This window comes from Haemorhous mexicanus, chromosome 20, assembly GCF_027477595.1.
Source record: "Haemorhous mexicanus isolate bHaeMex1 chromosome 20, bHaeMex1.pri, whole genome shotgun sequence".
Lineage (NCBI taxonomy): Eukaryota > Metazoa > Chordata > Aves > Passeriformes > Fringillidae > Haemorhous > Haemorhous mexicanus.
The window spans coordinates 5,330,164-5,357,746 of NC_082360.1; the positions used below are offsets into that span (position 1 = coordinate 5,330,164).

At 49.6% G+C, this 27,583-nt stretch overlaps 1 protein-coding gene, 1 long non-coding RNA gene and 2 other non-coding genes across 4 annotated transcripts; all 4 read left to right on the plus strand.

The window, feature by feature from the left end:
• Positions 1-722: 722 nt before the first annotated feature.
• On the plus strand, positions 723-16,399 carry LOC132336793 (uncharacterized). Its single transcript, XR_009488954.1, has 5 exons — positions 723-987; positions 5,066-5,310; positions 6,271-11,522; positions 12,031-12,216; positions 13,162-16,399. It is a non-coding gene; the product is annotated as an uncharacterized LOC132336793 (long non-coding RNA).
• Positions 16,400-17,080: 681 nt separating this feature from the next.
• Positions 17,081-19,652, plus strand: ATP5PD (ATP synthase peripheral stalk subunit d). Its single transcript, XM_059864659.1, has 6 exons — positions 17,081-17,222; positions 17,548-17,677; positions 18,248-18,344; positions 18,834-18,905; positions 19,266-19,328; positions 19,445-19,652. Exons 2-6 carry the CDS (start codon positions 17,556-17,558, stop codon positions 19,574-19,576), a joined length of 486 nt encoding a protein of 161 aa, XP_059720642.1. The 5' UTR covers positions 17,081-17,222; positions 17,548-17,555; the 3' UTR covers positions 19,577-19,652.
• Positions 19,653-25,421: 5,769 nt separating this feature from the next.
• TRNAR-UCG (transfer RNA arginine (anticodon UCG)) lies at positions 25,422-25,494 on the plus strand. Its single transcript has one exon. It is a non-coding gene; the product is annotated as a tRNA-Arg (tRNA).
• A 234-nt stretch (positions 25,495-25,728) lies between these two features.
• Positions 25,729-25,801, plus strand: TRNAR-CCU (transfer RNA arginine (anticodon CCU)). Its single transcript has one exon. It is a non-coding gene; the product is annotated as a tRNA-Arg (tRNA).
• The last annotated feature ends 1,782 nt before the right edge of the window (positions 25,802-27,583 follow it).

Sequence of the window (27,583 nt, forward strand, 5' to 3'; positions counted from 1 at the left end):
TTTCTCTGAGACTGACAGAAACGTATAGCAATAGCATTCTGCATCCTCTCCACATGAATAAACATGCATAAAATAATAATCTCTGGCAGCTGGATGAGCTCAGAAAAAGTGCCCATAAGGTCACTGCACAGCACAATATTTACTTAGCACTCAAATAGTGTTTTTTCCCTAAAACAACAGCTGCATTGAGGTTTTGTGTGCAGCTTTAGAAATGAATAATAGTTTGATTTTGCTCATTATTTCGAATATGCCATAGTGGCAGAATGTTAGTTTCGTACCTCAGGCTGAGACCAGAATTTGTCAAACGAAGGGCGGTGCCACGTGGCTGCGGCTCATCCCCTGTGTGCGCAGCCCGGTCAGCTCATGGCCCACGGTCAGACCCTTCTGCTTCAGTAGCGACTACAGGCTTTGATGAAGTCTTTTGCAATATTAACCTAGGCATCATTTCTGTAAACAGGGTTCTTATGCCGGCTGGCTCATAGCCAGAAAATGAAAAAAAAAAAAAAAAAAAAAAAAAAGGCTGGGAGCAGAGGGGGCCCGTGGGAAGGGGCTCTGAGATGCAAATCACGGTGGTGGTGCTCAGCACACTTTAATCCTTTGTCCAATTTAGCTGGGCGCAGATAATGCAACTAATTCAAGTGCTTGTCTCTGTGGTGTGAATTAGCTGGATAACAGCCTAAAACCTCTCCCCGGCAACAGCAAACCTGCAAAAAAAGGCAGAAGCACAGCTCTTCTCTGTTCCCAGCTGCCCTGTCCAACTTTTGAGTTTGTCCAGCAGATTCCTGGCTCCCCTCACATCTCCCTGGGTGCCTGCTTACAGGGGAGGACTCTCCAGTGGGGCTTCAGACCCCTTGGCTTTCATCCACTTTCTGCCCCAGGCTGCGGGACACCTTTTCCCCTGGGCAGCCTGATCTGCAAGGACCCGGGGGATATGCTGCAGGTTCCACACGACCTCCTCGCTGCCTCCTCGCTGCCTCTTTTACAAAGGTAAAGGAACAAGATTATTCCAGCTCTGGTTTAGCGGGCTGTGCCACACCGAGCAGCAGCCGCGCAGCGCACACCCGCGGATTAACCCTTCCAAGGTATCGAGATAGGATGGACGGTGTGAAAATGGAGGGCTGGTGTGTGTTGTCCTGCTCCTATGGGCTTGATGCTCTCAGGCAAACTGCTCCTGGTGTTGAGCAGTGACAGGACTGGGACACCTGCGAAACACGGGCAGATTTTCACATGCACGTGATCATCCCTTCTTAGCAGGGTTGGGAATAGGATTGGAGTTCACAGCAACAGCCACACCTGGGTGCCTACTGCAAACAGTGTGCTTTTGTTGTGAGCAGGTGAAGAGTGCAAAGGTGCTTCTCTCTACCAGCCTGTGGAGCACCTGAGGACACATGAGTGCCCTGGATGGGACACAGGGGACAAGTGCCTGTTTCAGTCTTTCTCTCCAGCCTCTCTCTGGCAGTCACTGTCTGCCCTCATAAACTAATCCTCTCCTGTTCATGTCTCAATGTTGTTTCTTCTTCCAGTGATCCCCGAGACATCAGCATCCAAACCCTGGATTTCCCTAGCTGTCATGGAGCAGCCCTGGTAGCTGTTGTTTATGGCAGCAGACCAGGAGTGTTCACACAATGACTCTCCCTTCTTCTTTTTCTGTGCCTCAGTTTCTCTCAGCTCTGATAGGGGACAAATGGCTGCTGGCATGAGGGCTCCTGGCTGCTCCCTGCAAGAACAGCCCTTTCTGCCAAGGGACACAACAGCCTGGGGCATTTATGTAACTCACCTCATAGGAAGAGGTTTATATTTCACAAATTCAGGTTTATGTTATGCAAATATTGATATTTATAGTCTTCAGTAAGAGCTTGTAGCTAGGGCACCTTTGCAGGGAGATGAGCAGCCCACTTCTTCTCTGGAGTCACTGAGGAGGGAGACCCAGACACAGGGTCCAGCAGGAAAGTCAGGAGTGTGGCTGGGAGGACACAGCACTACTGCCCAAAGCAATGGGGATTGGAGGGATGTTCAGAGACTGGACAATGCCTGCAGCTTGAGAGCAGGAAGGAGAATGGAGAAGAAGGTTTATTGCACCATCCTGCCATCAAGCTCAGCCCTGGCATGCACTGGATGCATATTTTATGAATGTGTAAGATAAGCTGCATGTACAGAAGCAAGATGTTTACTGTAAACTGAGCAGGGTGGTAAACTGCTTTTTGGGGTCACTCAGTGTCTGTTGAGGGTAGGAAAGCCAAGCACTTGTCTAGGTAAATACCTTTATAAGTGACTTTTAAAGTACCTTTTCATCCTGAGACCATGGCTTGCTTTGCCATTCTCTCCCATGTAGCTTATATTATATACCAGTTGACTTTTCCAAGATCATCCAGTGAGGTGACAGCAGAGAATCCAGATTTAGCTCTGATTAAAACATCAGCCCAAGTGGTGCAGCCTGCCCCAGTGCTAGGGGCTTCTCTCTGCTGGATGTCACATGTCAGCAGTTGGTTGCAGCCCTCAGGGGACAGGCTGTGCCTGGGGCATGGTGGTGGTGGCTGCAAGCCCCCTGCTCTCTCCCTGTCCTTACCAGCATGTTACAGCTTGGTAAACCAGCCCTGAGCTCAGGAGCCTCAGCAGCAGCTTTGGGGCTTAAAAACTGGGTTTAATGGTGGCCTTGGCAGTGCTTAGTTAATGGTTGGACTCAACTAATCTTAAAGGCATTTTCCAACCTTTAGTTGGAAATGGTTCTGTGATTCTTTGTGGTTGGATACCAAAGTGCAAACGCCTCTGAGCTTGCAAATCACGCTTGAGAAAGACCAGTTGAATTTGTTCCAGAGATCCAGATTAGCAAATCCTCTGGCAGATTAATTCTTGCAGAGGAAGTGTGGGGGATTGTTTGGTTTGGGGTTTTGTTTTTTGTCTAAAGCAAGGGAAATGAAGTGAAATGGAGCTATGGGATTGCTGAGTGCTTTGTGGCAGGGAGCTGTTCCTGCCCCGGGTTCAGTCACAAATTAAACTCTTGCTCTGATCCATCTGTGGAACGTAGACAGACCCAACAGAAACTGAGGTCTCAGAGCGCCTGAAAACAGGTTCCTGAGGCTAGGATGGGATCTGAACAACCCTGGCAAAACCCCTGCAGACCAGCTCTGCTAGTACTGAGAAAATGGTGCTGTGCCAAGGATGGAGGAAGTGCTGGTTTATCCTGACTTTCCCAAGCATAGCATCACTCCCACATCCTCCCCCTACTAAAGGGATCAGGGTCCTGCCTGCACTAACTGGTCTTAATTAGCCCAACCAGCCTCCTCCTACACCCCCTCCATCCTGTTTGTTCCCCAGCTGCATTTAAGTCCAGATCCTTGCATGGATCACTTTTTGCTCAGTTTCACCACTGCTTTCTGCTCTCTTGGGTTGACTTGGGGTCTGCCTGTCTGCCTTGTGCTCATTAATCACTGATAATGTGGGTATAAGACCACATGAGAAATCCCCCTTTTGGGACTCGGTTTAATGGCCATTAGCCAGTGCTGGGATAACATGGCTTAGCCTGGAGATGGGAAATGAGAGCTGAGGAAGCAGCTGGCACCAGAGCTTGCACTGACAGCTCCCATTGGCCTGCAGGAATTCAGCAAGTTGTGGCTTGTCCCTGCTCTTTATCCCTGTGGTGGATCTCTGGCTGGTGGGTGACTGCAGATGGTTTGTGAGCATGCTGGCCCTTGCCCTTCTGACTGCCACGATCCCCTCTGGTCCCCCGCCCCGGCTGCCCCAGAGCCTGTGCTTTGTGTACAAAGTGTGGTGCCAAGAAGGACAACATTCCCTGAGGCAGTGGGGATCTGGAGATGAGTCTGAGCAAGACATTGCATAAACTCATGGTGAAGGTGGCTTTGGGAGCAGCTCTGGCTCATGCTGTGTGACGCCCTAACCTGCCACACTGCCCTGGCCTGCCCTGGGAGTGGACAGAGAGAGGGACCAATGGTGGCATAGAGTATCTGAACAGATGGAGGTCCTTGCTAGGAACCTGGCTGAGGTTACTGAGGGTATCTGGAAGCTGTGGGTGATTTTCTTCCAGCAATTGCCTGCATTTGCAAAGATTGGGAGGGGGCGGGGGCACGTTCTTGGGAAAATGAGGCTTCTCAAGAAATGAAGCTACCTTGTCATTAGCTGCAAGAAACTCCTGCAGTAGGTGAAGATGTGGCAGAGGAAGGGAGGAATGGGATGTGATGCAGCTGCGGGTAGTCTAGCCCTGCTGCAGGGCATCTCTTTCATAGATTGATATTTTGATCCTGAGCAGTGGCTGAAGGTTCCCTCTAACAAGCTTTTAATTATGATTTAAATTGGCTTTTATTAATAAGGAATAAGGGACTCATTGGGAGTAGGATCAAAAGGAGTGTTTCCTTGTGTCTGACTGCTGGATCTGTGGAGCAGGTGGTGGAGATTGTGGGGGGTTGAAGGTGTTCAGCCAGAAATTTTGGAGCATGGTTTTTAGGAAGCCAGCTGGTTTTTGGGGTCCAGCTATTCAGCTTTGGCTCTTTAGCTCTGGGCTGATGCTCTGCCATCCCAGCCAGGCCCTGCCAAAGTCTCCTGTCCAAGGAGGATGTTCTGCTCTGAGGAAAATATGGGTGATGCTTAGAGGTCCTAACAGGGTAGAAGAGAAGATACAGCAACTTAGTGCTGACACTGAGGTTCTTCCTGCTCATACCCAGAGGGATCACAATGTTTAGTTTTGTGATTTCTGGAAAAGGAAAGGCAGGAATTCTTTATCCCAGTGGAAACTGCAGGTCCCTGTGTGCCTTAGAGTCAAATTTTTGGAGGGGTATGGAAACAGCAAAACGTGGCTTTGAGCCTGTTTCATGGGCAAATCCCCGTTGGTTTGGCAAATACATCCCTCTTCTTCTTACTTTTTACATGTTTCTTTGTATTAAAATTTTGGATAAAAACACACTGGAACATTAGTTGAGGATGACCATTTATTAGGTGTTCTACACTGTTTAGTGTTGAATCTGCCTGCTTTTCTAAGACATCTTGAATTCAGTGCCCAGGTTAAAGGCCTGTCTCCTTGCTTGGTTGCCCAAATGGTTTTCCTCATTTTTAGATGCTGTCATTTGAATTCATCAAGATCACTGGTGCATGTTTTCCTGGCTGTGGTGAAGGACCTGTTGCCTAGATGGCCCTGAGCTCAAGGATATTCGTGGTGACACAGAGGCCAGTGGAGTTCTCAACTCACTGATGAAACCTGAGGACTCTGTGCACTTCACACTGCTGATAAACTCCCATCTGCTGAAGTCTGGGAAACACCTAGGAGGGATGGAGGCCTCTAACAGGAAATATTACCAGAAGGTAAAAAGGCTTATCTTTTGAGATAAGCCTTTGCTCATCTGTTACAGCACAATCTGAATGTAATTATTAGGGCATTGCAACTCTTTCTTTGCTGTGGTTTGGAGTAACCAACGTGTTCCTCCAGCCTGGAAAGTAAGAGGGTATGTGGTGGTTATTTACCCATGTGGAAGTTGGGTTAAACTGTCAATAACTGCCTCAAAGCCAGATCTAGGTAGAAGGACATGGCTAAGGTCCTTGTTTCCCAAACAAGTTACTAAGCTGAGTTGAAAATATCTGCAGGCTTCCTGTCTGCAGACAGATCTGGCTTGATTACTTTCTTCTGGGTGAGGATGGGCGGGTAAGTGAGGAATTGACCTTTGTCTGTGTGTGAGAGCCTGAGGCAGAGGAGAAAAGCATGTGAAGGAGTTGTGCAAGATGCACGTATGGCTGTGGCAGGACCTCTGCATCACTGTTTTCACCCTCCCACGTGTGCAGACAGGAAATGCAGCCTCAGTTTCCGCTGCATTTTGCTGGAGCCCCAGGCCAAGCAGTTGGATGCTGATAGGTGCCTGACCCTGCTAAAATTGTTTTCTATCTTTAATATCAATTACTATTTCCCCTTTGTCCACGGACATGAACAGGCAGGCCAGAAAAACAAAATAATTAATTGTGTTCCAGGCAAAACTGTTAGGGTCATGGTGAGCTGCCAGCTGGGGTGACTAATGGGAGTGTTGTGGGGAGGTGAGCACCAGCCCCAGGGAGTCTGGTGGGCCCTGGACACAGCCTGGAGGACAAGAGGGGGCCTGAGTCTCTCTTTCCAGAGGGGGATGTAAAATTGCTCCTTTTATGTGCTATCCAATGAAGAAAAGTCTGATGAGGGGATTTTCAAGTCCCTCTGCCATAGCTTAGTGCATGCACTACCTACTGACTTAACTCTGGCTATCAGAAAATGTAATGTTTCATCACTTATCTTTCCCCCAGGCACCTGGCAAAGCCACCTGGAGAATTTTTTCCCCCTAGTTGTCTCTGGGGGTAGGAAGGACCAAATCCTGCTATGGGCAGGTAAGAAATCCCTTGGGTGTTTTTGTGGTGCCATTCACCTCCTGCCTTGGTGGCGGCACAGCCTTGTGGACAGAGCCCCTCATCAAAGGAGCTTCTTGTCCCTGGGGATGTGCCTTCACTGGGTATCACACATCTTCTTGGGCCAACAGCACTGGGAGGCAGCCTGGGGTGCTCTGATCAACCCAGATGAGAGTCAGGGCCCATAACCCTCTGCTGAGGTCAGTTCTGCTGCAAACCATCCCCCTTTCCCTTCTGGTGCTGCAGCAGATCTAGGGCAGCCTGGGTTTGGCAACAGGGAGAGCTGAGCTTTGGGCATCTGGCATTGCAGCACATTAAGAGCTGATGTACAGGGTTGATTTTTTTGGGGGGTAAGTTAACACATGCTGCCAATCCTGCACAACCTCTAATCCCTTGGGAATGCTGAGGCATCACCTGTTTCCTACAGCAAGTAAAAAAATTAATTTTTAAAGGAGTTAATGGGTTTCACAGCCTTGGATGGGAAAGTGAGGATGGTGCAAAGACCTGGCAGCTCCAGCTTGCGGTTCCTGTAGGAACCACTGAGTAATGCTTGTGTCTCCTGCATGGTGACATGGCATTGTGTTAGAGGAGCCACCTGCCTGGCACACCTGGAGCTGGTTAAAGGTCCTGCAAAGCCTTTTCCAGCTTCTGTGGCCTTATCTGACAGCCCTAAGGTGGGGTAGCAGGGCTATGGTTTTATGTAAATGTTGGCTGTAACCTGAATTTCTGCTGACAAGCCCTCTTTGATGAACAGATATGTGTGTGGTGTCAGCAGTGCTAGCACTGCAGTTTCCACCTCTGCCCAAGACTCTGCTAGCACTTGAAGTGTGGTTTTGCTTTGGGCAAATTCACTGGCATTGCAGACCTGCACCCAGGTCTGGGATAGACAAATGGGTGTGGAGGTTTGAAAATACTATCTTAAATAAACTCATGCTGTGTGGTGACTTGGCTTAGCCATGGTTTCTGGTGAGCTCCCTGTGCAGGGAGAGTCTCATCCTCTTCCACTGTGCTGGTGTTAAAACCTGGTTTGGGGATGTGTCAGCCCATCCCTGCTCTGTGGCTTTGAGGGTCTTGTGGCAGTCAGGATGGAGACTTGCAGCCTTCAGAGTACCCACAGGAGGCAACAGCCACTTGCAATCAAGAGCAGGATTAACTTAACCCAAGACTTCCCATTCTTCACATTGTGTTGGGCCTGAATTGCCAGTGCCATCCAATTTCTGGCAGCACCAAAGCTGAGTCAGACCCTTCTTCCATGTGTTCCAGTGTTGAGTAGGGGCTTAGCAAATGACAGCTGACAAGGAAAAAAATCCTCTTCCTGTTTTAGCTACTCACATTTAGTGGTTGTATTAATATTCTACTTGCTTGTGGTTATCAGTGGAAATGGTTAGGATAAATGTGGAATTAGAAATTATTTTATAGACTAAAACATCAGAAACAAGCTTCAGTTGTAACTTTATCCCTGAAAGCAGCCTAGGAGGACTCAATATTCTCCTTTTGGCAAATGATTGTTAGAAGTGAATTGAAGCCAGAAGCAAGTGCCCAATCTGCACATTTCTTCCCCCATAATGCTGTATCTGTGTAGTGCAGCCAAAGTAGCAGGCTGCAGACTGCCCTTCAAAGTTTTCAAACCCACTTCAGAAAAAAAAAAAAAATCACAGCATCTCAACTGTTATTCAAACACATTTAATAAACAAAGAGAAACAGTAGCAAAGGGCACTGACACCTGACAAACTGTACAAAACCTCTGGGTAGGAGCCCACGGCCCAGCTACTCCGGCCCCTGCCCCACAGCCAACCAGGCCCCCTTCGCCTCAGCCCACTCAGTCACCCCTGAGAAAAATCAGTTTTTAAAAATGTGCAGAAACAAAGACACTTCAAGAGGTTATTTCCAGTCTTGCCATAATGGAACAATTTAGGCCACTGGGAAAGTTTTAAAAAAAACTTAAGTGTCATACACTCCATTTCCAGGATTAATGCTTTAAAGTGAACCTTCCCAAGAGGCATAAGCACTCTTGGACAGCCAGTATATCTACCCCTGCTCTCCTACTCTACTCACCACAACATGCTACACTTTTTTTAGAGTGAATGGGACAAATTTCATCCTAATTCAGCACTAATTTTGATATAGTTGTGACTGAGTGAAAGGCAATGGAAGGAAAAGCCCTGTTTGTGCACAGAAGGGATGCAACTGGTGCATAATGCTGAGACCTGCCCTGTCTCAGGGTAAAGGTGACTTAGCAGAGTCAGGGAAGGAGAAATCCTTCACTTGGAATGTACCTGCTCTGGATGGACTTCATGCCTGGTCCTAAACATCACCCAAAAACTTGAACATCCAGTACCAATGATTTATTTTCTACCATAAATTTGTTCTGCTGAAATTCAACAGACCCTGCAATGGAACCCCAAGAGTCCATGGTCCCCTGGCACCTTCTCACTGCCAAAAGCAGCACAAAAGGGAAAACCAAGATGCAACTCTGATCTTTCTTGTGCTCATCAGTTCAGCAGCAGTGGCATTCACCTGCTAATGGTCACTTTTAGGCTGTGGCTCAGAGGGGATCACTGCATCAGGCAACCCTCCAGTGGGCTTCACCACATGTGACACAAAGAAGCCAGGGTAGTGTTTGTACTTGAACCATACTGGACAGAAAGTCTCCCTCTAGCAGCCAGTGTTGCTTTGAGCTCCATGGTTTAACAAGGTGCTCAGCTGGCATCAATGTGGCAAATACAGCCTGACCAGTTCCTGTTGCCTTTAGTTTGGTATTTCTTGACCAGTCCCCAAAAACTCCCTCCTCTGAGGAAGGGGAATAAGACAAATCAGTGTTAAAGGGCTTTTCAGGCTGCTAACTTGCACACATGTGCTTGATTTCTTAGCTATGAGCACAGTGGCTGAGGCTACAGCATAGGGACAGAGGAGGGAGATCTGTACACATCACAGTGTTGTTCAGGCCCAGCCAAGGTGTATAGTCTGATCACACCAACACCAGCTCACCATGTTATAAACAGGGCAGATGGAGGGAAGCAGAGCTGGGTTGTTCAGTGTGATGGAAAGCCAGCCATGATTCAACAGCCTGTCACTGACACAATGTGAATTCAAAGACATTTGGCACAGTCTGTTGTTACCAGGACTAATCTAGCACAGACAATTAAGCAGTCTGTCTTGAGAATGAGGCAAGGGCTCCACTGGAGGAGGTACACTGGCAAAGCAGGATGGAGGACAGGCAAGAAGACATGCAGAAAGACTGGAGAGAGGCAGAGCACAGTGGTGCCACTCAGTGTCTTTGCTGCACATCTTGCTCGCTGAACTGGTTGTTCGACTGTTGGTAGGACCCTCTCAGCAACAAGCGGTTAAGATGGAAAAGCTGCCTAATTCTGTGTCAAAACTTTCAGGAGAACATGGGTAGCTGAAGCCCTCCAGAAAGGAGCCCAACCCCTCAGTCCAGGTGAGGAATTTTCTAGTAGCTTATTGAGAAACATCTGCTCTGAGCTTGTCAATGTCTGAATTCCAGCATTTCTGAAGCTTTGCTGTAATGTCAGTTTGGGACTGAAAATGACCCAAGTGCCAGGACACTCAGGCTACAAAGAACAAAGCCAGGATGAAAGGGGAAAAACATGCAGCAAATTTCTATGAAATTCCATTTACCAGACTAGGAGGGACATGCCCTTGGTTAGGGGTGGCACAGAGTAACAGAGGGGAACCAGTGACTGCAGTTTGGCTAAGATTAGAATTCAAGAGAGGCACAAACGAACATTTTGCACATCCATCCAAGGCATTCCAAAAAAAAAAAAAAAAGGAAAGAAAAGTCACAAAAGTTGACACATCACTTTGGACAAGAAACATTACAATAGTTTGGCAACTTTTCACCAAACCCCCCCCCCCCAGCTCTGTGATGTCCCTCTGTAATTTGAGGTGATCTCTTAAAGGTGGGGACATGAGGGGGCTGCAGGTAAATCACTGTGTGTAAATCGGGATCTCCTCTGCAAAGGATCTCGTGTGGGGTCAGACAAACCTACCTGCTTGGTACAGTACAAAAGAAATTCTGCCTGAAGCCCTCCCTGGTGAGAGGGAAGGAGACAGAGCCCACACTGCTGGAGACAAACAAGGCAAAGCTGAACTTAGCAGCACCAAATCCCTAAACATTGTGATTTTGCACCAGGCTAAGATATGGCCATGGCAGGGTACTGGGGGGGAAGATGTCACCACTCTTCCTCTGTGGAGAAGTGTAAAGGATGTGATTATCACTCTATCACTATTTTGGGTGAACACCGGCCTCTTTGTTTATGCATACAAAGTAATGGGCTTTGGAAAATACCAGGAGCCCATGTGGAATAGTGTTACCAGCAAGACCTGTGTCAGATGGGTACACAACTCCCCTCCACTCAGATCTAAACTCAGCTCCTAGGAATTGAACAAGGAACAGATACAAAGCAAGGATAGAAAAGTTTGTGTGGGTTTTTTAGGAGTGATAGTTTTGTTCCTCCTTTTAAAGCCCTGTTCTTCAGATTTGGGGGAGAAGGGAGAGCACTGCAAGGTCCCTGCACTTTTCTAGTGGCAGACCTGGGTGCAAGCAATGGCACAGCTCAAATATGGACTTTCCCACCCACATCAGCCTGTGGAAGGTAGGATTGATTACAAGGGCCTGAGGACCTGAGCAACCTTCACAAAGGCTCCGACTGGGAATTCGGCCCAGCCATTTTCAGAAAAATTCAATACAGCGCTGGCCAAGTAAATAAAACAAATACTTGTGGAAAGGACTGTCCAACTGGAAGAGTCTTTTTCTTTCTTGGTTTCCAGGGTAAGAGAAAAGCCTTTGGTTATGACCAGAATTATTTGCCATTGGCAGGACAGGCTTGGCTTTGCTTTGCATTAGCTTGGTTATTGAACAAGGGCTGGGTTGCTCTGTGGAGAGATGCTCTGCCCAGCTGGACTGCCCTGTGAAATCTGGGAGTTTAATGGAGTGGACACTTGAATTACATCCGCGATCCTCGCTCCTGAAGAATCTGAAACAGAAGAGACCTTCTATGAAAAGCTCAGACAAGTCTGAATGCAAAAGTTCCTGTTCAGAGTCCTTGGGTTTTGCAGAGAAAGGAAGCACGGACTAATGTGAGAGCAGCTTGCAGGCTTTTATGCCACCACAACTGACAGGCTGGTTAAGGGTAAGTGAGCCCCTTCTTTAGAAATCCTGCTCAGCTGCTTGCCAGGAGGTAAAGATGTTGCCTTTTGTTTTTATTCTGGGGGGGGGGGGGGGGGGAAGTGGATTCATAGAATAGTTTGGTTTGGAAGGGACCTTAAAGCTTATCTTGTTCTCTGCCTTGGGCAAGGACACTTTCCACTAGACCAGGCTGCTCAGAGCCCCATCCAACCTGGCCCTGAACACTTCCAGGAATGGGGAGGTTTGAAGAGAAGAAAAATCTTGTTTCTCCCTGCAACATCCTTCAACCACAAAACCTAACCTCAAAGATCCTTGAAACTCTGTTCTCCCTCTTCAAGTTACTCTTTCCTTCACTATTTTGATTTTAATTTGAAGTGCACAAAAAGCTTAGCTTAGCTCTTTGTCCTACAGTAAATCATGAAATCTTCCAAGAGGGGATAGAGAAGGTAATGGGAAAGCTGATCCACAGAATTACTGCTGCAGCTTGGTACAGGAAAGGTTTTTCTTTCTAGGGGAATTCAAATTGATACATCTGAGCAGTTGCCTTACCTTGGCCTTCTCACTTGGCTCCTTGACAATGCCATTGGTAGAATTGTTGAGCTCCCTGGACACAACACAGAGGAATTCTGCCTGGTCTTCATTTCCGTAGTTATAGGAAGATCCGATGCTGATCAGCTGTGCAACAGGAGACAGCCAAGGTAACTATCAGTAAGTCTTGATTTTATTCCTACAGTTGCTGTGAGATAGGACTGTCCCAGATCTGTTCTAGATGAAGTGTCCCCTGCAGCCTCCTGTGTGTGTGTGTAAGGCAGGGACACATCCGAGTTCCACAACCCTCTAGTGGCACCTGGAGCTCCGGGAAGGAATTCCAACTTGAAACCAATGCTGAACAGAACATTGCCCAGTTTCTGAGGGTGGAAAAAGGGAAAACAGATTGTGCAATATATAATATCCAGTTCACTCAGACGTGGGCAGGCATTGCAAATTGCCTGGTCCTTGCTGAACTCAGCTCTCAACTGCCTTGTGACTGATGTGGAAATGAGAATTCTTTCCCCCAGGCAGATGTAGGATTAACTGGGGACATGTGGCAAACAGACACTGTCCTTTATGTGGATGCTGCCAAAATGGAGTCTGGTATCTGTGTAAACAGGATTATATTCTATTACTGTTGTGTTGAGGGGGTCTGGACTCAATCCAAGAAATCCCATCTGTCTCATTCATCATTATTACATTGAAAGGACATTCGGGAGTACAGAGCTAATTTGTCATTTACAACTCAGTTCTGCTTTCCAGAAAATAAATCCAAGTCATCTGAAGAAAGCATTGTGACTCTTACCAACGGTGTGTGTCTGGGAAACTTTAATGTGCAGCATGCACCTTAACTTCCATGTCCAAATAGATTTTGGAAGAGCCAGCTCCATATTTATAGATGATAGATTTGAAAAGGAAGATTAGGAAAGATCTAAGGGTGTTCTCAGGGTGAACATGAAAGGCACTGCCTGTAGCCTCAAGGTTTTGGGGGTGTAGATATGGATGTGTGAAAAGCAGATTCTGTAAACTGTTGGACAGCAAAACCTGGGTGTTGGAGAACTGCATTTTCATGGAGTGGTTCTTGGTCACAAGATTTCACTATTTCCTTACAGGGGCAGGTTTTTGGCCACCTCTCCACTCTGAGATAGTTTTCAGGCATTACAGAACAGATCCATAGGAACAACTGATGGGAAGTGCTGTTCCTAATCCTCTGCCTCACTTCATGTCAGCACACTTCCCACAGCATCCAATTGTACTGAAGCTGGACTAAATGGGAAGACACTGCTGTAATCCACAGACCCTATTCTGCAGTTTCTTGATATAACAACACACAGGCCAGCTGGCTCCAGTTCTCCCTCCTCAGAAATAAGAGAACTGTGTTTGATTCCAGAAACCAAATGTGGAACCAATGCCACATGCAACTGGAGGGACACCCAGCCCTGGAACTAGGTGCACTGCAAAGACATCTGCAGGCATTTCATGTCACTCAGAGCCTCTTTAGCAAATGCAGCAGTCGTGGCTTTGAGGTTCCAAGAAAGATGTGCTGTGTTTTTTCCTGGATAGAACTGTTATACTGTGGCCTGGTGTATGTGATGAAATGCAGGAGAAGGGAAGGAAATGCTCTGGGATTTGACAAGGAGACAAGCCCTGAGAGAAAATGAAATCTCTCTGGCAGCTTCAGTGACTTCTGCTCTCCCCTGTCAGTAACTGGACAAAAGTGGATTGCTGTTCAGGTCAGACTTCTTATTCAGAAGAGTAGAGCAGTGTGAAGAGCAACTCAACAAGCAACTCTATCTATTCTATCTACATCCAGTTCTCAAGGGAATTCTGCCACTCTTTGGTAATGGTACCTGTTCAAATTTCCATCCGTCGGACATGGTGGACACCATCTGTGTGAGCTCTTCCTCTTGGCACTGCAGCACTCTGTACACGTGTTTCACAGGTCCCTGGAGCACAGAAAACAATGGCTGTAGTTTAGTAATTGCTTTACTAGTATCATGCTAGAAAATCAGCATTAGCATCATTCCTAAGATGAGAACCACTCCTGCTCTCATCTTAGGAAGTCAGAGCCCCACAGCCTTTCTAAGGACTTTTTTATCCCACTGATTCCAAAACAGAACCATATGCCTGGCACTCTTCTCTTAAAAGCTTTCAAGGTGCCTAAGCTACAGTTAAAGCAAAACTTCTTTAGCTTTCAAAGCCATTTGCTGCTTTTTGAAAACATTTCTGAAATTGAATCTACTGGATGTGCTGATATCAGCTGAACATCAATGGGAAAAACATGCCACAGAGAGACAAAGGGAAGAAATGGTTTAGAGAAGGAAGAGTTGGAGTTGTTCTTTGCCAAAGCAGTGTGTTTTGCTTTATAACCACCCATGTCTGCTCCTGGCCCTCTCCTCCAGGTGTCCCTTGCGATTCCCTACAGTGCTGAGATAACTCAGTGGTCTGTGCTTTGTAAAGCCACACTGAGGACTCTTTGCTAGTCATGCCCTGCATCCACCTAACAGCATTTATTCCTGTTACTGCTGAACCAAAGAAATGCTACTTCAAGGGCCTGGAGCCATGCTTGCCCTGCTGTGCCCCAGAAGTGACTCCATCACCCGGCGGTGCGTTACTTGAGAGGTTCTGTTCTCGTTGTCCCGTATCCGCTCCTTCACCAGCCGCACGAGGGACGCGATGTTGTAAAACTCAGCCTCTTCCAGCACCCCTGAAGAGGAACCCAAAGCACAGATTCTGCTACTTTGCACAGGATAGAATAAAGATGATTCTGTCACAAGGATGCAACCCTGCTGCTGACTCCAAATCTAGCCCAGATGTCAGAATCCCAAATGTGCCACCCACCCCCTACTCTCAGTCTAGGAGAAAATGCCTGACTAGCTGTCACCTCCTTTTGTGACTTAAGAGCATCTTTAAGAAAGATTATTCCCCTTTCCCTGCGATTATCACAAATTTCATGGTACAATGTCTATTTCTTCACCCAGCCCCATCAAGGGAAAGCCCTCAGAGCTGCCTGTTTGGGGAGAACCATGGTCTGTGAGGGGCAGATGGGCTGTAACACACCTTGGGCTCAGAACAGTGACAGGGTGTGCTGTGAGCTGCAGCCTCTGCTCTCGGGAAGACGCAGAATGTGATGACTTAATCCCTGCTAATGAGCAATTAACAGTACTCTAACAGCACTCCTGGGAAACTTGCTCACACTCTCATACCAGTTTATGGTGAGGGCTCCTGGATGTGCTGTCAAACAGCACCTCCAGCCTTCCCTGTGTTTTTCTCTTACCTTCCTCTGCAAGCTCCTTGTTTATGATGAGCTTCCCGTGCCGGAGGTAGTTCAGTATGGGACCAAAGTACGTGGGGTCTCTGTCAATGAGATAGGCCCCAGTCTCATCCTGAGAGCAAAACAGGGACAGCTCAGTGGTACCAGGAAAAAAGAATTTCAATCTAACACAAGAAATGGAACAGTTTCTCTTTGAGAACCTGGATTCATTTGCCTGTGGGAGGTGTACAAATGTGCTACATTTAAACCATTTTTCTTTTTCAGTGTCTGATCTACGAACATTGCAGCCCCAGTAAGGCTGGCTAGTGCCTTACACGAAGCACTTATTCACACAGTTTATGGACCTGGAGAAAAAAGCAGGGATTAGAAGGGCTTTTTCACTGCAGTAAGAACCAAAACCTGGCAGCTGTATTCTGGCTAAGTCTGTTCTCCAGACTAGTTTAACTAGAAGGCTCTGGAGGCAGATGGGATCTCCAGTTCTAGCTAAGGGCACCTGAGAGCCAAAACAGTTCTTTTTTTTTTTTCCTTTCCACTACTGCAAACACACATTGCAATGCTCCAGCCATGTGGCCAGCAATACAACAACAAATGGCATTAAATATCCAAAAACTGACAGCCAAAAGCATCTCTTGAGCAGCTTTGAAGCACTGCCAAGCCCTCTGCAGAACTCTCACATCCCTCTCTTAAGGACTTTAAAGCATTGTTTCTCATGCCAATCTACTCTAAAGCAATAAGAAACTGTGCAAACCCAGTCTGAAATATCTCCTCTCCTCACTGATGCTGTTGACTGATATTTCAGTCACAACCAGGATTTATCTTGTGATTAAACTCCGAATGGAGCAGCAACAGACTCAACTAATTCTGGCGGACCCACTCACAACCACCTTGTGCACCTGATCCTGTGAAAAATCTGCAATTGCAAGAATAATTGTTTGCAAAATCCTGACAATAAACTGCAGTGACTTCAAAACTGTCAAGCCATGCAAGGAATGTGCACTATAATCTTTTATGAGAGTGAAGTGAAATATGTTAAAAACCAAACCAACAGCAAACATGCTCAGGGTGAGAAATTGTAATATTCCTGTTTCTAGGAGTTTCCTTCCCTGCAGTAACCACCGGGGGAATGTGGGCTCCTCCTTGAGCGCAGTCCATGGGAGGTGGAGGGATCAGAACCTGCGGCATCTGAGTGTCATAGGCGCGAGGGCAGAGCCAACTCCCGTTCTTGGGGATGTCACCCCCTCCCTGGCCGTGCGACACGAGGGACAAGCCAATGATGTGTCAGAGTGACGTGCCCCAAACCGTGGGACATCGGCCCATGCACGGCCCGGGGCAGTACAGGAGGCTCGGGGACAGCGGCAGCCGAGGGTGTCCCCTCGCCCGCGGGACAGCTCTGGGCACCCTGGTGAGCCGGCTGCCATGGCGACTCGGGGAGGGGCTGTGCCGGGGTTGGGGGGTCCCGGCCCCGCCGCGGCCTCACCTTGTCGGAGCCGAGCTCGGGCCCGTCCTGGCAGCACAGACGGCACAGGAAGGACTTGGGCTCCCGGCACAGCGTCTGCCGGGTGCTCACGAAGTACGTGCCGCCCACGTTCAGCCGCACCCACTTGGAGGCCGCGGCGGGCGGGGACAGCGCCCCGGCGGACCCCGCCGTCGCTCCGGCCGCGCGGGGGCTGGGCGGCCCCGGCGCCCCCCCGGGGCCCGGGCTGGGCGTGCGGCCCCTCGGCGGCCCCTCGGCCATGGCAGAGCCTCAGCGCCCGCCCGCCGCCATCGCCGCCTTCGCCGCTTCCGGCCTTCGCCGCTTCCGGGGATGATGACTTCCAGCGAATCCGCGTTCTGATTGGGCGACGGGAGCTGAGGGGGCGGTACTTCCGGCAGCGGGGACGACGGTGTCGGTCAGTGAAGGTGAGAGCGGGGCCGGGGAGCGGGAGGGGGACCTGGAATCCCGAGGGAAGGGGCGCCCTCGGAATTGGGAGGCTCTTGGGAGAGGACGGGGGCCAGCGTGAGGTCGCGGCGGGGCTCAGGAGCGACCGTCGTGTCCCGATCCCCCGGTGCCCGCCCTCCCTCCGTGTCTCGATCCCCCAGTGTCCCTGCCCCGTTCCGTGACCCGACCCTTTCCGTGTCCCCGTCCCCCGTGTCCCGCCCCCTCGTTCCCGAGGGGAGCCGCTCTCCCCAGCTCCGCTCCGCGGTCCCCGCCGGCGCTGTGACCCACCGTTGTCTCCCGGGCCAGGCGGAGCCATGGCGGGACGCAGAGCTGCCCTTAAGGCCGTGGACTGGGCGGCCTTCGCCGAACGAGTGCCCCCGAGCCAGCGAGCCATGTTCAACGCGCTGAAGACCCGCAACGATGCGCTGACGGCCCGGTGAGTGCCCGCCCGCTCCGCGGGGCCGCTCAGCCCTGGCCCGGCAGCCGGCTGTGAGTGCTGCTGTCTGTCCTTCTGTGGTCCCGCAGGAGTGGCCTCGCAGGTATTAAAGCGGGTCACCTTGAGGCAGCTGGTGGCTTTTTTTGGCAAATCACCTTTAGTTAATCTTCCCCAGGGTAAACCCATAGCTGCAGTTCTGTGAATACACCTTGCTTTGGCAGAAGCTTTGTCGCTGTTAAATGCTCTACAAATTCATCTGTGGTTCTCAAATCCTTTAGCATTCTCTGCCTGATACCAGTGCTGGCTGTTGTCGGGAATCCTGGTGATTGCCCGTGGCTCAGTGTTGTGAAACAGCCTCGTCCTTCCTTAAGGGCTGCACCCAGAGGGGCTGAGTGAAGCAGGGCAGAGCTGCAGGCTGAGCTCTGCCTGTCTGTCCAGAGGAGCCAGTTCCAAGGGCAGAGGGATTTGCAGAAATGGCTTGTTTCAAACTTGAGAACACCTAAACTAAACACAGCAGGCTGTGCTGATGCTCAGGCTGCTGCTCACGTCTGCTGTACTCCATCCTTTCAGGTTGGCTGCGCTGCCAGAGAAGCCCCCGGCCATCGACTGGGCTTTCTACAAAGCTAATGTTGCCAAGGCTGGAATGGTGGATGAGTTCCAGAAGAAGGTCAGTCTCCTTGCCAGCTGGGTATTGCTCTTTGGAGTTTAATTGGGGCACTGAGAGGAAAACAGCAGGATCAGCAGAGGAGGTTGGTTGCATCACTATGAAAATTTGTCTCCCAAGAGTGGAGGCACCCACTGAGCTCAGGTGGGTCTGGGAGCTTTGTGGGGGGCAATAACTCTGTGATAGGGTGAGTCTGTGGTGTGGGACCTTTCAGCTTCCTTACAGTGCTGTGGGGAGTGGGTGGTGGTGTGTGTCCTGGGGGTGCTGGGCAGGACAGAGGAGATGTCTGGAAGCTCCTGGGTGAGCAAGTGCTGCTTGGGAGGGGCAGGGGACAGAAGCACTGATGACTCTTGGCTCATTAGCATACATGGTTGTGAGCAAATCCTAGGAAGACAGGAAGGAATGCTCCCCTGCTGCTAGGGAAGATGACCTCGATGTGAAGGATTGTTTCAGTCAAACAAACCTTAAAAATATTTGTATTTCAATTTACAGTTCAGTGCACTGAAGGTTCCTGAGCCAGTGGATACTCAAACTGCCAAGATTGATGCCCAGGAGAAGGAAGCTGTAAGTGAACCATTCCCTGCTGTTGAGGCTGTCCCTGCCTTCTCTGGGGATGGGAAGGGGTGAGAGGGAGGGGATGTTCTGGATGTGCCCCTGCACAGGCAGGACATCCTGAGGCAGGGCACAGCTCTGCCCTTCACATGTGTGCCTGGCTTTCTGAGCAAGGGGATCCCTGCACAGGGAAGGGTTTGGCTCTTTGGGATCTGCTGGAGAGTCCATCAGTTACCCAGTGTAACGATGATGGATTTTAATGCCATGGATTTGAAATGGATTTGAAAGCCTGGTGGGGGGAGTGTGTGCAGGTTCACTCTGGGTCGGTGTCTTTATCATTACCACTCTCTGCACGTCCTCTGCCCTCCCCAGGCCAAGAGCACTGCTGAGTACATCCAGGCTTCCAAAGCTCGCATCGCCCAGTACGAGCAGGAGGTGAGGCTGGACTTTGCTTAGGGAACATTCTGTGGACCACACCCCTTGCTCTCCTGGGTGTGCTTAGCTCCTTCCTGCTGACCACTGACTTGTGATGTATCTCCCTGCTTCCACAGCTCCAGAAGCTCAAGAACATGATTCCCTTTGAACAGATGACGTTTGAAGACTTGAGTGAAGCCTTCCCTGAAACCAAACTGAACAAGGAGAAATATCCATACTGGCCCCACAAGCCAATTGTTGATCTGTAAACTGGTCAGGGAGCTGTTTAATGACTGTCAGACTCCAAGATCTTATAAATAAAGAGCTTTCTCTGTCTGTGGCTTAGATCTTAGACATGAGTTCTGAGTAACGTGGGGCAATACAGTAACTCTCAAACATTCCACTTTTTCTGGATTTTGTGTTTTCTATCCATGAGCTTGTTTTGGTAGCAGGGACCAAGCTTCCTGTTCTGCTGATCAAACTGAACCCTGTGAAATGCAAATAAACCTCCTGTAACCACGAGGTGCAGGGAATGGAGTTCTCCTGCCCTTGCAGGCAGACACTTGCTCAGAAGTTGAACGTGTGTAGCCCTTTGAGATGTTTGAGTGTATCTGGCAGTGATTTGTGTGTCTGGAGTGTCTCAGGACTTCTACAGCCACAAGTCTGTGCCTGTTTTCCGGGCTGATTGTGATTGTTTAAGAAGAGCCAATTGCAAAAGGATTTGAAGCAGTGTTGGTGTTTTCATATGCACATAAAAAAGTTACTTTTTTAGTTTTTTTTTAAAACTCTTAATCATGGTGCTCCTTTTCTCTTTGCCCTGGTTTTCTGAATGTTGCTGATCTCACTGGAACTCACAGAAACAATAGTAAAGACTTGCATTATTTTATTTAATAATCTGAGGTGACATTCTTAAACACCTTCCCTCAAGATGGAAACTCCTTTAAGAGAAGGCAATCAGCTCCTTTTCTTCATGGTCATGTTGGAGGTCAGATTTACAGATAGGTAGAATGAAGCTGTTATCCCCAGATTTTACAACTATTTTATTCAAATACCTTAGTCACCCACAGAATACCTTAAGAACATCTGTAGTTCTACTGAACCAGAGTACAAAGCACTACACATGCAGATCTTGGGTCCTGTGGCTTTGAATTTTAATTTAATTTTATTTTATTCAAGCAACTGAACTGCACCTCTGTGAATTGACCAGGAGCAAATTACAGCAGGGGATCAGAAGCAACAACTGAGCTGGCACTGGGCAGAGCTGATATTCAGCTGCTCCATTTAACAAAAATCACAGTAAAAAAGAAGAGGGACAGGAAGAGGTGGCTGAAGAGAAGCACTTTCTCCAGAACTGGAAGAAACTGGTCCAGCTCCTGCAGCTGCCAGAGGCGCTTGGTAGGCTGCCCTTGTCCCCGGGCCCTGGGAGAGTGCAGCAGCTGGGGACCCCCCTTGGCCAGATTGCCTGGGGGTCTCTTGGGCAGCTCGTGTGGGTCTGCAGGGAGCAAAGGGCGGTGTCAGCACAGTGGGGCCACCGTGGCTCATACTGCCTGGGGCACTGTTTACCCCTGAGGAAACCCACCCTGGCTCCACCAAACATGCAGGAAAATGCCCCAAACCCCCTCTGTTACAGGTGTTATGGGTTGTTTTACCTTGCTGGAAGCTCCTGAGGACCTTGTCCAAGCCCCTGGATTTGTGCTGCTGGTACAACAGGAAGAAGGTGTCTAACACAGCCATGATCATGAGCAGGAAGGTGCCCAGGAAAAACACCACTGCAGAACAACAGGAAAACAGAGAAAGCTCTGGAGAATCGGCATTTTCTTACATTCCATTGCCTGGTTGGGAACAGGGAAAGCCTAACTCCAGCAATCAAGCTTAGCTGTTCATGACTTCAGTGTTCATGAACGTGTCTATCAACACCCTAAAGCCTTCCTTAGGGCTGCTACCTACGTTTATTCGGGGTTTATTTGATAAAGGTGGGTACCTATGATGGGTGGTTTGTTGGAGGAAGTTGGGAGGCTGTTGTTGAGAATCACAGCCAGCATGGAGCTGCCGAGGATGATGGCAATCTGGAAGTTGATTTTCTCCTCGAGAGAGCTGGGACCAAACAGCACAGCCATGTCCAGCAAGTACAGAGCACACGTTGGGAGGATCAAGTTCAGAATGTAGAGAGTGGGTTGTCTCTCCATGGAAATCTGTTGAGGAAGATGGGCAAAATTGATGAGCAGGAGATGACTCAATGTGCTGACAAATCCCCTAATGTAAAAAATTGTCTTGTTTTGTACTGGGAGTTTTTTAGTGCCAAATCAGTGCAATATAATATGGAAGTGCCACCATACCACATAGGTGACCACAGAAAATCCTTTGTCATCCATTTTTTCCGTGAATTCAATGATGCTCAGGTTGGTAAACTTCCATTCTCCGTCAGTTAGGATTAAGCTCTTGCTCTCTTTTATGATCTCAGCTGGTGTCCGTCTTGTCTTCATGACAAAGTCTGTTACTGCTTGGGCAGGAGGCAGAGGGGGGAAGGAAGTTGAAGAATTTAGGAATTTAATTATTAGAGGTCAGTTATTCCTCTCCCTTTCCCACCCAGCTGAGGGTGTATGCAGACAGGAAGGGGGAAGGTTTCATGCACTGCTCAGGTTTCTTAGCCCATGAGGGAGAAATTAAAAAGGTCTCTGTGAAGAGGCTTGGCTGGACCTCTGGGAATGTGGATCAGAGACGAAACATCTGTTGAACTAGGGCAGTTGGCCTTTGTGGATGGGACCGGGGAGATTTTGTGTCACCTTTGCTTATATTTCAACCCTTCCTGTAGGGATGAACTCTAACTGCAGTTTGAATCCTTGAAACTGTCCTTTCAATGGTTGTATTTGATGCCCTCTTAGGATTCTATGGTTAATTTCCTCCTATTTCTATGGCTTTCAGGTGTGTTTAAAGATCAGTCCTGCAAAATTCTATGTGAACAAGTAGCAGTTTTGCAGGAAGCCTCCTGGTCTCGGGTCTCTCGGTTTGTAGAAACCAGTCCTAGGAGGGGCTTGGCACAGAACATCTGTATTGTTCCAGAGATGTTGCTGGGAAATGTGCCAGGACAGAATGGCCACATTTTAACTCATTTTCCCTGGTCTCATATGACCTCAACCCCACTGTGAGCATGTGGTGCTGCTCAGGAGCCCAGGAGTTACCAGGGCCCATTTTATCCAGTCCTCCTTCTCCAAATTCAGCCCAGAGGGGGTCAAGCTCAGCCTGCAGCTGTACCTGGGTAGAGGAATGAAGCTATGCTCAAGTTGCACATCTGGGTGTCGAAGGGGAACTTGAAGATGATCAAACTGCACGTCAGGGTGACCTGGTAGGGCCGGGTGGAGTTGAAGCTGCCATTGTGCGCGAGGACCACGTAATTCAGCTCTGGGTTTTGCCCGCTCACTCTGGAGGGAATAGACAGGGAGAGTAACTGAGCCTGAGATGCTGCCTGTGCCTCAGTTCCATAAAACCAGGATGTCAGCACCCTGTTGGGGGGCTCTGAGCCACCACCCAGACATGGGATGCATCAGGAAGAGAGGAAACCAGGTCTGGGAGAAGGGCTCATGAGCCCTTTGGGATCAAGGTTTGCTGTAGCTCTGCACCTCCTGAGCATCTCCTGCCTCTCTGTCCTCTTCTTCCTGCCCTCACCAGGGCAGGGGCTCATTCCTAGCTCTGCCTCCCACTCCTTTCTTCCTCTGGAGAGCTGGTGGAGGTGCCCATCCCTCTGTCAGGCCCTCAGTGCTCTGCCCTGTATCTTTCCACACACTCCTACAGGTCACTTTATTCCACAGCAGTGCTGGTTTCTGCTGCTCCCTCGGTTTTAGCTGCAACCCAGATGGGATATTTCAGGAGCTGTTACAGTATTACAGAGCCACTAAGTGCTTTGTATAAACTGTGGTCACCATTAATCTAAATTAGGAGGCTCTCTGTTACAGAGAGCTCAAGGGAACAATTTTTAGCCATCTGAGTTTATCCCATTTCCTATAATATAACTGACAGTTTGCATCCTTTGTATTTCTGTTAAGCCAGTGGATAAAAATGAAAGGGGAACTTACCGCTCCAAGATGAAGATGGGGGGCGACCAATACGTATCCATGGGCAGAACAATTTCAGAGATGTTACAGAAATCCCGTGGGTCCCAGGTTGCAAAAGGGTTCTGCCATTCCTGAGGGAAGAAGTTGCAGGAGAGAGATCAGCTCTGGGCTAGGCACCAGACTTTGTGTTGGGCATCAGGACAGAAACGCTCTTGAGGGACCTACCAGGCTCAGGACGAAGTAAAAACTGGCTGTCTGGAGCTTTTCCACCTGGAAAAACAAAGATATTTAGCTGATTTTCTTAGATGTATCCAATGCAGAACCTCTTCCCTGACCACAGACTGAAGTAATGGGGCTTGGGAAGAGAGCTCATGGCTCTTGATCCTATGGCTGAAGAGTGGGAGCTCACAGTCCAATGGTTAGGAAAAATAATAGGTTATTGTTAACATTTCCATGGCAGTGTCCTGCAAATGCACTGCCCAGTTCAAGCACTCTGCAGGGTGTTTGGAGCCTCCTACTAAGCAGACTGCTTGTCTGGATGTGACTTCTGGAAGGAATGGGAGAAAAGTGCTTTCCAACAGCAGAAAGCTGAAGTGGAAGGGGCTGATTCTCACCCCTGTGGACTTGCTGTGAGAAGACTCAAACACTGGCCTAGTAATAGCCCAGTTTCCTGTTGTAAAAACTCATTTTGGATCCTTACCACTGAGAGAATTGTCACCAGAAAGAAATCCACCTTCACTTCCACAGGCTCCTTCACGTTCATCTTGGGCAGAATGTACGTATGCAGCTTGTTGTGAGAGGAGATGTTCAGGTAGTCAACAATGTCATAGTAGGTGCAGAGGTACTTTGGAGCAGCCCCTGCTGGAAAGAGAATTCCACTTGAAACACAAAAACATCAGGCAATCTGTGAGGATGCATCAAAAAAAGAAAAGGTGTGGAGCTGTGGATGTGAAAAATGTTAACACACAAAAATCCCTTCTCACACAGATGAGAACAGAATTCCTCTAAGGTTTTCAACCCCCCTTGCACTTACCCGTCCCAAGAGAAAAGGTGAGGATGGCTACAAAAACTCCCTGCATCATCTCCTGCTTCCAAATAAGGAGGAGAATGGTACTGTGAGTCTTATGAACTGGTCCAGGACACGTCATTTCTTATGTAGAAGTTGATTTGATATTTATTAATGAGGGATGGATTTTTGTAAACACATTTTATCTGTTAGGAGGAAGAATTTGCTAATGGTTTGATGCACTCAACTGGCTCTTGGGAGTAGCCTTTAGTTGTTGTCAAGGAAAAATAAGGTAATTTAAAAAAAATCTAACAATTTGAGAGAGAGGAAAAGAAAAGGCCCATTTCCACAAAGAAAAGGCAAAGAGCCAGAGCTACTCAGTAGCAAATTTAGTCTCATATATGGGGCTGAGAGTTTGCTGCAACCCCAGTGAAAAGGATCAGGAATTAGTGCTTGTGTGATTGAGGGCTGGGGGTGAGGCTGCTCTCCTTTTGAGCCCCATCCTGCTTCCCAGCACACCACATTGTGTCATTTCCCACTGAGCCCTCCATGCACCCATGGATTTTCTGCTTCTGCCTCCTTGCTGATCTCCTGTGCTCCTTATGTTCTTTTCTGAGTCCTCACAGTTAAGATGAAAGGCTCAGAGACTACTGAGTTTTTTTATCGGTCCGTGTTTTCCTCTGCTGCCCTCCTCTCCACCTCTGCCTTTCTTTCCTGCTGTCATCCCAGTGATCCTTGTGGGTCCCTTCCAACCCAGGGTATTCCATGATTCTGTGTTCCTGTGAAAGGCTCCAGGGCAACAATTGCAGTCAGCAAGTCCCGCACTTGATTCCCCCTCTGGCAGCAGAATTCCCCATGGCAGCGGATGGTCCCTCTCCAGCCGTGTCCCCTGCCACGTCCCCTGTCCCCCACGCATGCCCGTGTCCCCCGCGGCGCCCCGTGTGTCCCTTGGCCCCGTGTCCCGGCGCGATCTCTGCCCGGAGCTCCGGCGGCACCCGGGAGGGGCGTAGGGCGGTGATGTCGGGGGTTGCGAGCATCGCTAGGCATTCCACGCGCAGGGACCGCGTGGCCTAATGGATAAGGCGTCTGACTTCGGATCAGAAGATTGAGGGTTCGAGTCCCTTCGTGGTCGGCCTTTTTTTCCCCTTCCCCCTTACTTTTAAATCCTCTTTTCCCGTTTCTCCCCTCTCATCTCTGCCCCTCGCGGGGTGGAGGGAACACGCGAGGCCGGGCTGGGTGGCGGCGCTGCCGGAGCGGCCCCGCCCCATCCCCGCGGTGGCCCCGGCCCGGCCCGGGGGGGTCCCGGGACGCCCCCACAGCGCGGGGTCGGGGCCGTTTGCGGGGGCCGGGGCGCGCGCTCTGCGCAGCGCCAGTGGCCTAATGGATAAGGCACTGGCCTCCTAAGCCAGGGATTGTGGGTTCGAGTCCCACCTGGGGTGAGCCCGCAGTTTTTGCCTCTGCTAGCCCCGTTTCCATGCTCCTTCTCCGCGTTTGTGTCGTCGGGTCTCCTCCTTCTCCTCCTCCTCCTCCTCCTGCAGCGCTGGCTGTTGCTGCCTGGTGGGAAGACATTCCCCATCCGGGTGGGAAATGCCAGGTGAGGAGGTTGATGCGCCGGGAGAGCCCAGAGATGCGGATAGACCAGCGCCCTGTCTGAGCACGGCACTGGACACAGAGTCTGATGGGGGGAAAGACCAAAGAGCGAGGTCGAGGTGGTCTATGATGTGTTTCAGGACAGCGAAGTCCCCATGGTAGCTCCGGGCTCTCTCCATGGGCCAAGAGCTGCTGCTGATGGATATTGTGACTGTCTGCTCCCAGCCAGTGGCCCCTGTTTAGATTTCATGGAAAAGGGAAACAACGAGGAGCTGCTACAAACTGCCCCAGTGGGTGCAAAGGCGGATGTTTTGTGCGGTAAGTTGTGTGGTCCCAGAGCTCAGGTGAGGCTGTGATTGAGGGATAACAACCAGCTTTGCTGTGGGACCTTTGTGAGGATGAGAGGAGAGGTGCTAATGAAAGGCTGATTTTTGGAGGGATGTTAGTGAAAGGATGGCTATGCCCAGGTCAGGGACATCCTTCAAGGGGTCCCAGAAGGCATCAAAGCAGAGCAGTTGCAGTTGTTTAATCACCTTTGTCTGGGCAGAGCTGGGCTTTTCTTGAATTTCAGCTGCATTTTCCTTTTTCAGGGAATTTCAGCTGCATTTTCTTCCTTCCTGTATTATCAGCTGCACCCGAGCCCCAACAAAAAGCCCATTGATGCTGGGTCATGTCCACCTTGCGTGGGGGACCTCTTCCCGAAGCAGGACAAGCTGGGATGTTGGGAAGCTTTACTCCACCAGAAACCACGTCTGCATGAGGGGCTGGTCTGTGGGGTCACAGTGTTTGGCTGTGCTGCCCTGGCACCAAAGTCCTCCCCATAAGTGCCTTTGGGATAATGCCCTCTCAGATTCGTGTCATTACAAATCTGCCTGGAGGGTCTTTTCCTGCAGAGTGAATGGATATTAAAGGCAGCTGTGGTCAGGGTAATTACTGGCCAGGTTTTACTGGCCACACCAGTAAAACACAAAGTGAAATTTCTTTTTAAGTTGTTTTTCTCTTCTAGGTGTGGGAGGCTCTGCTGCTTTGAAAGCAACGAACCTACCCAAGCTCTGGGCACTGGACCACCGATTAAAGTACCTGCCTGGAGTGGGCTTTGAGAAACTTTTTTTGGGATTAGATGAGAAACGCGGGTTTTGGGGAGAGTGGCTGCAGCAGGGGGAGAACAAACAGGGGGTTAATGAGGCCCGTGGTGTTTTTTCCAGTAGTGTTATAGCGTTCTGCTGTAGTGGTGCCTGTCACTGCTGGCACAGACACTGTGACGGTCACATCTACAGTGATTTAGTGGCACACGGGGTCCCAGAGGAGGGGGCACCTCCATCACCAGGGCTGGGTCGGGAAAGCCAGCCACACTTCCAGGAGAGATGGAGAGTGGAGGATGCCCGGGGTGAATGTGGGGGATACTCAGGGGATGTCAGGGGGCACCCGGGGAGCCCCCTGCATGTGAAGCAGGTAGGAAGAAGCACCGTGGGTGATGGTGGGGCCTAACGGATAAGGCGTTTGACTCCAACTCACAAGATTGAGGGTCCGAGTCCCTTCATCGTTGTTTTTAAGCCATGGGAAGTACTCAATGCACTGGGGGGTCCTTGCGGGGTGAGAGGGGCCTGGCATGGGGGACTCAGCGAGCTCAG

Coding starts and splice junctions, on each gene's coding strand:
- ATP5PD (XM_059864659.1), top strand. CDS start 17,556: ATGGCGGGACGCAGAGCTGCCCTTAAGGCCGTGGACTGGGCGGCCTTC. Junction 18,906..19,265: donor ATGCCCAGGAGAAGGAAGCT/GTAAGTGAACCA, acceptor TGCCCTCCCCAG/GCCAAGAGCACTGCTGAGTA. Junction 19,329..19,444: donor TCGCCCAGTACGAGCAGGAG/GTGAGGCTGGAC, acceptor CTGCTTCCACAG/CTCCAGAAGCTCAAGAACAT.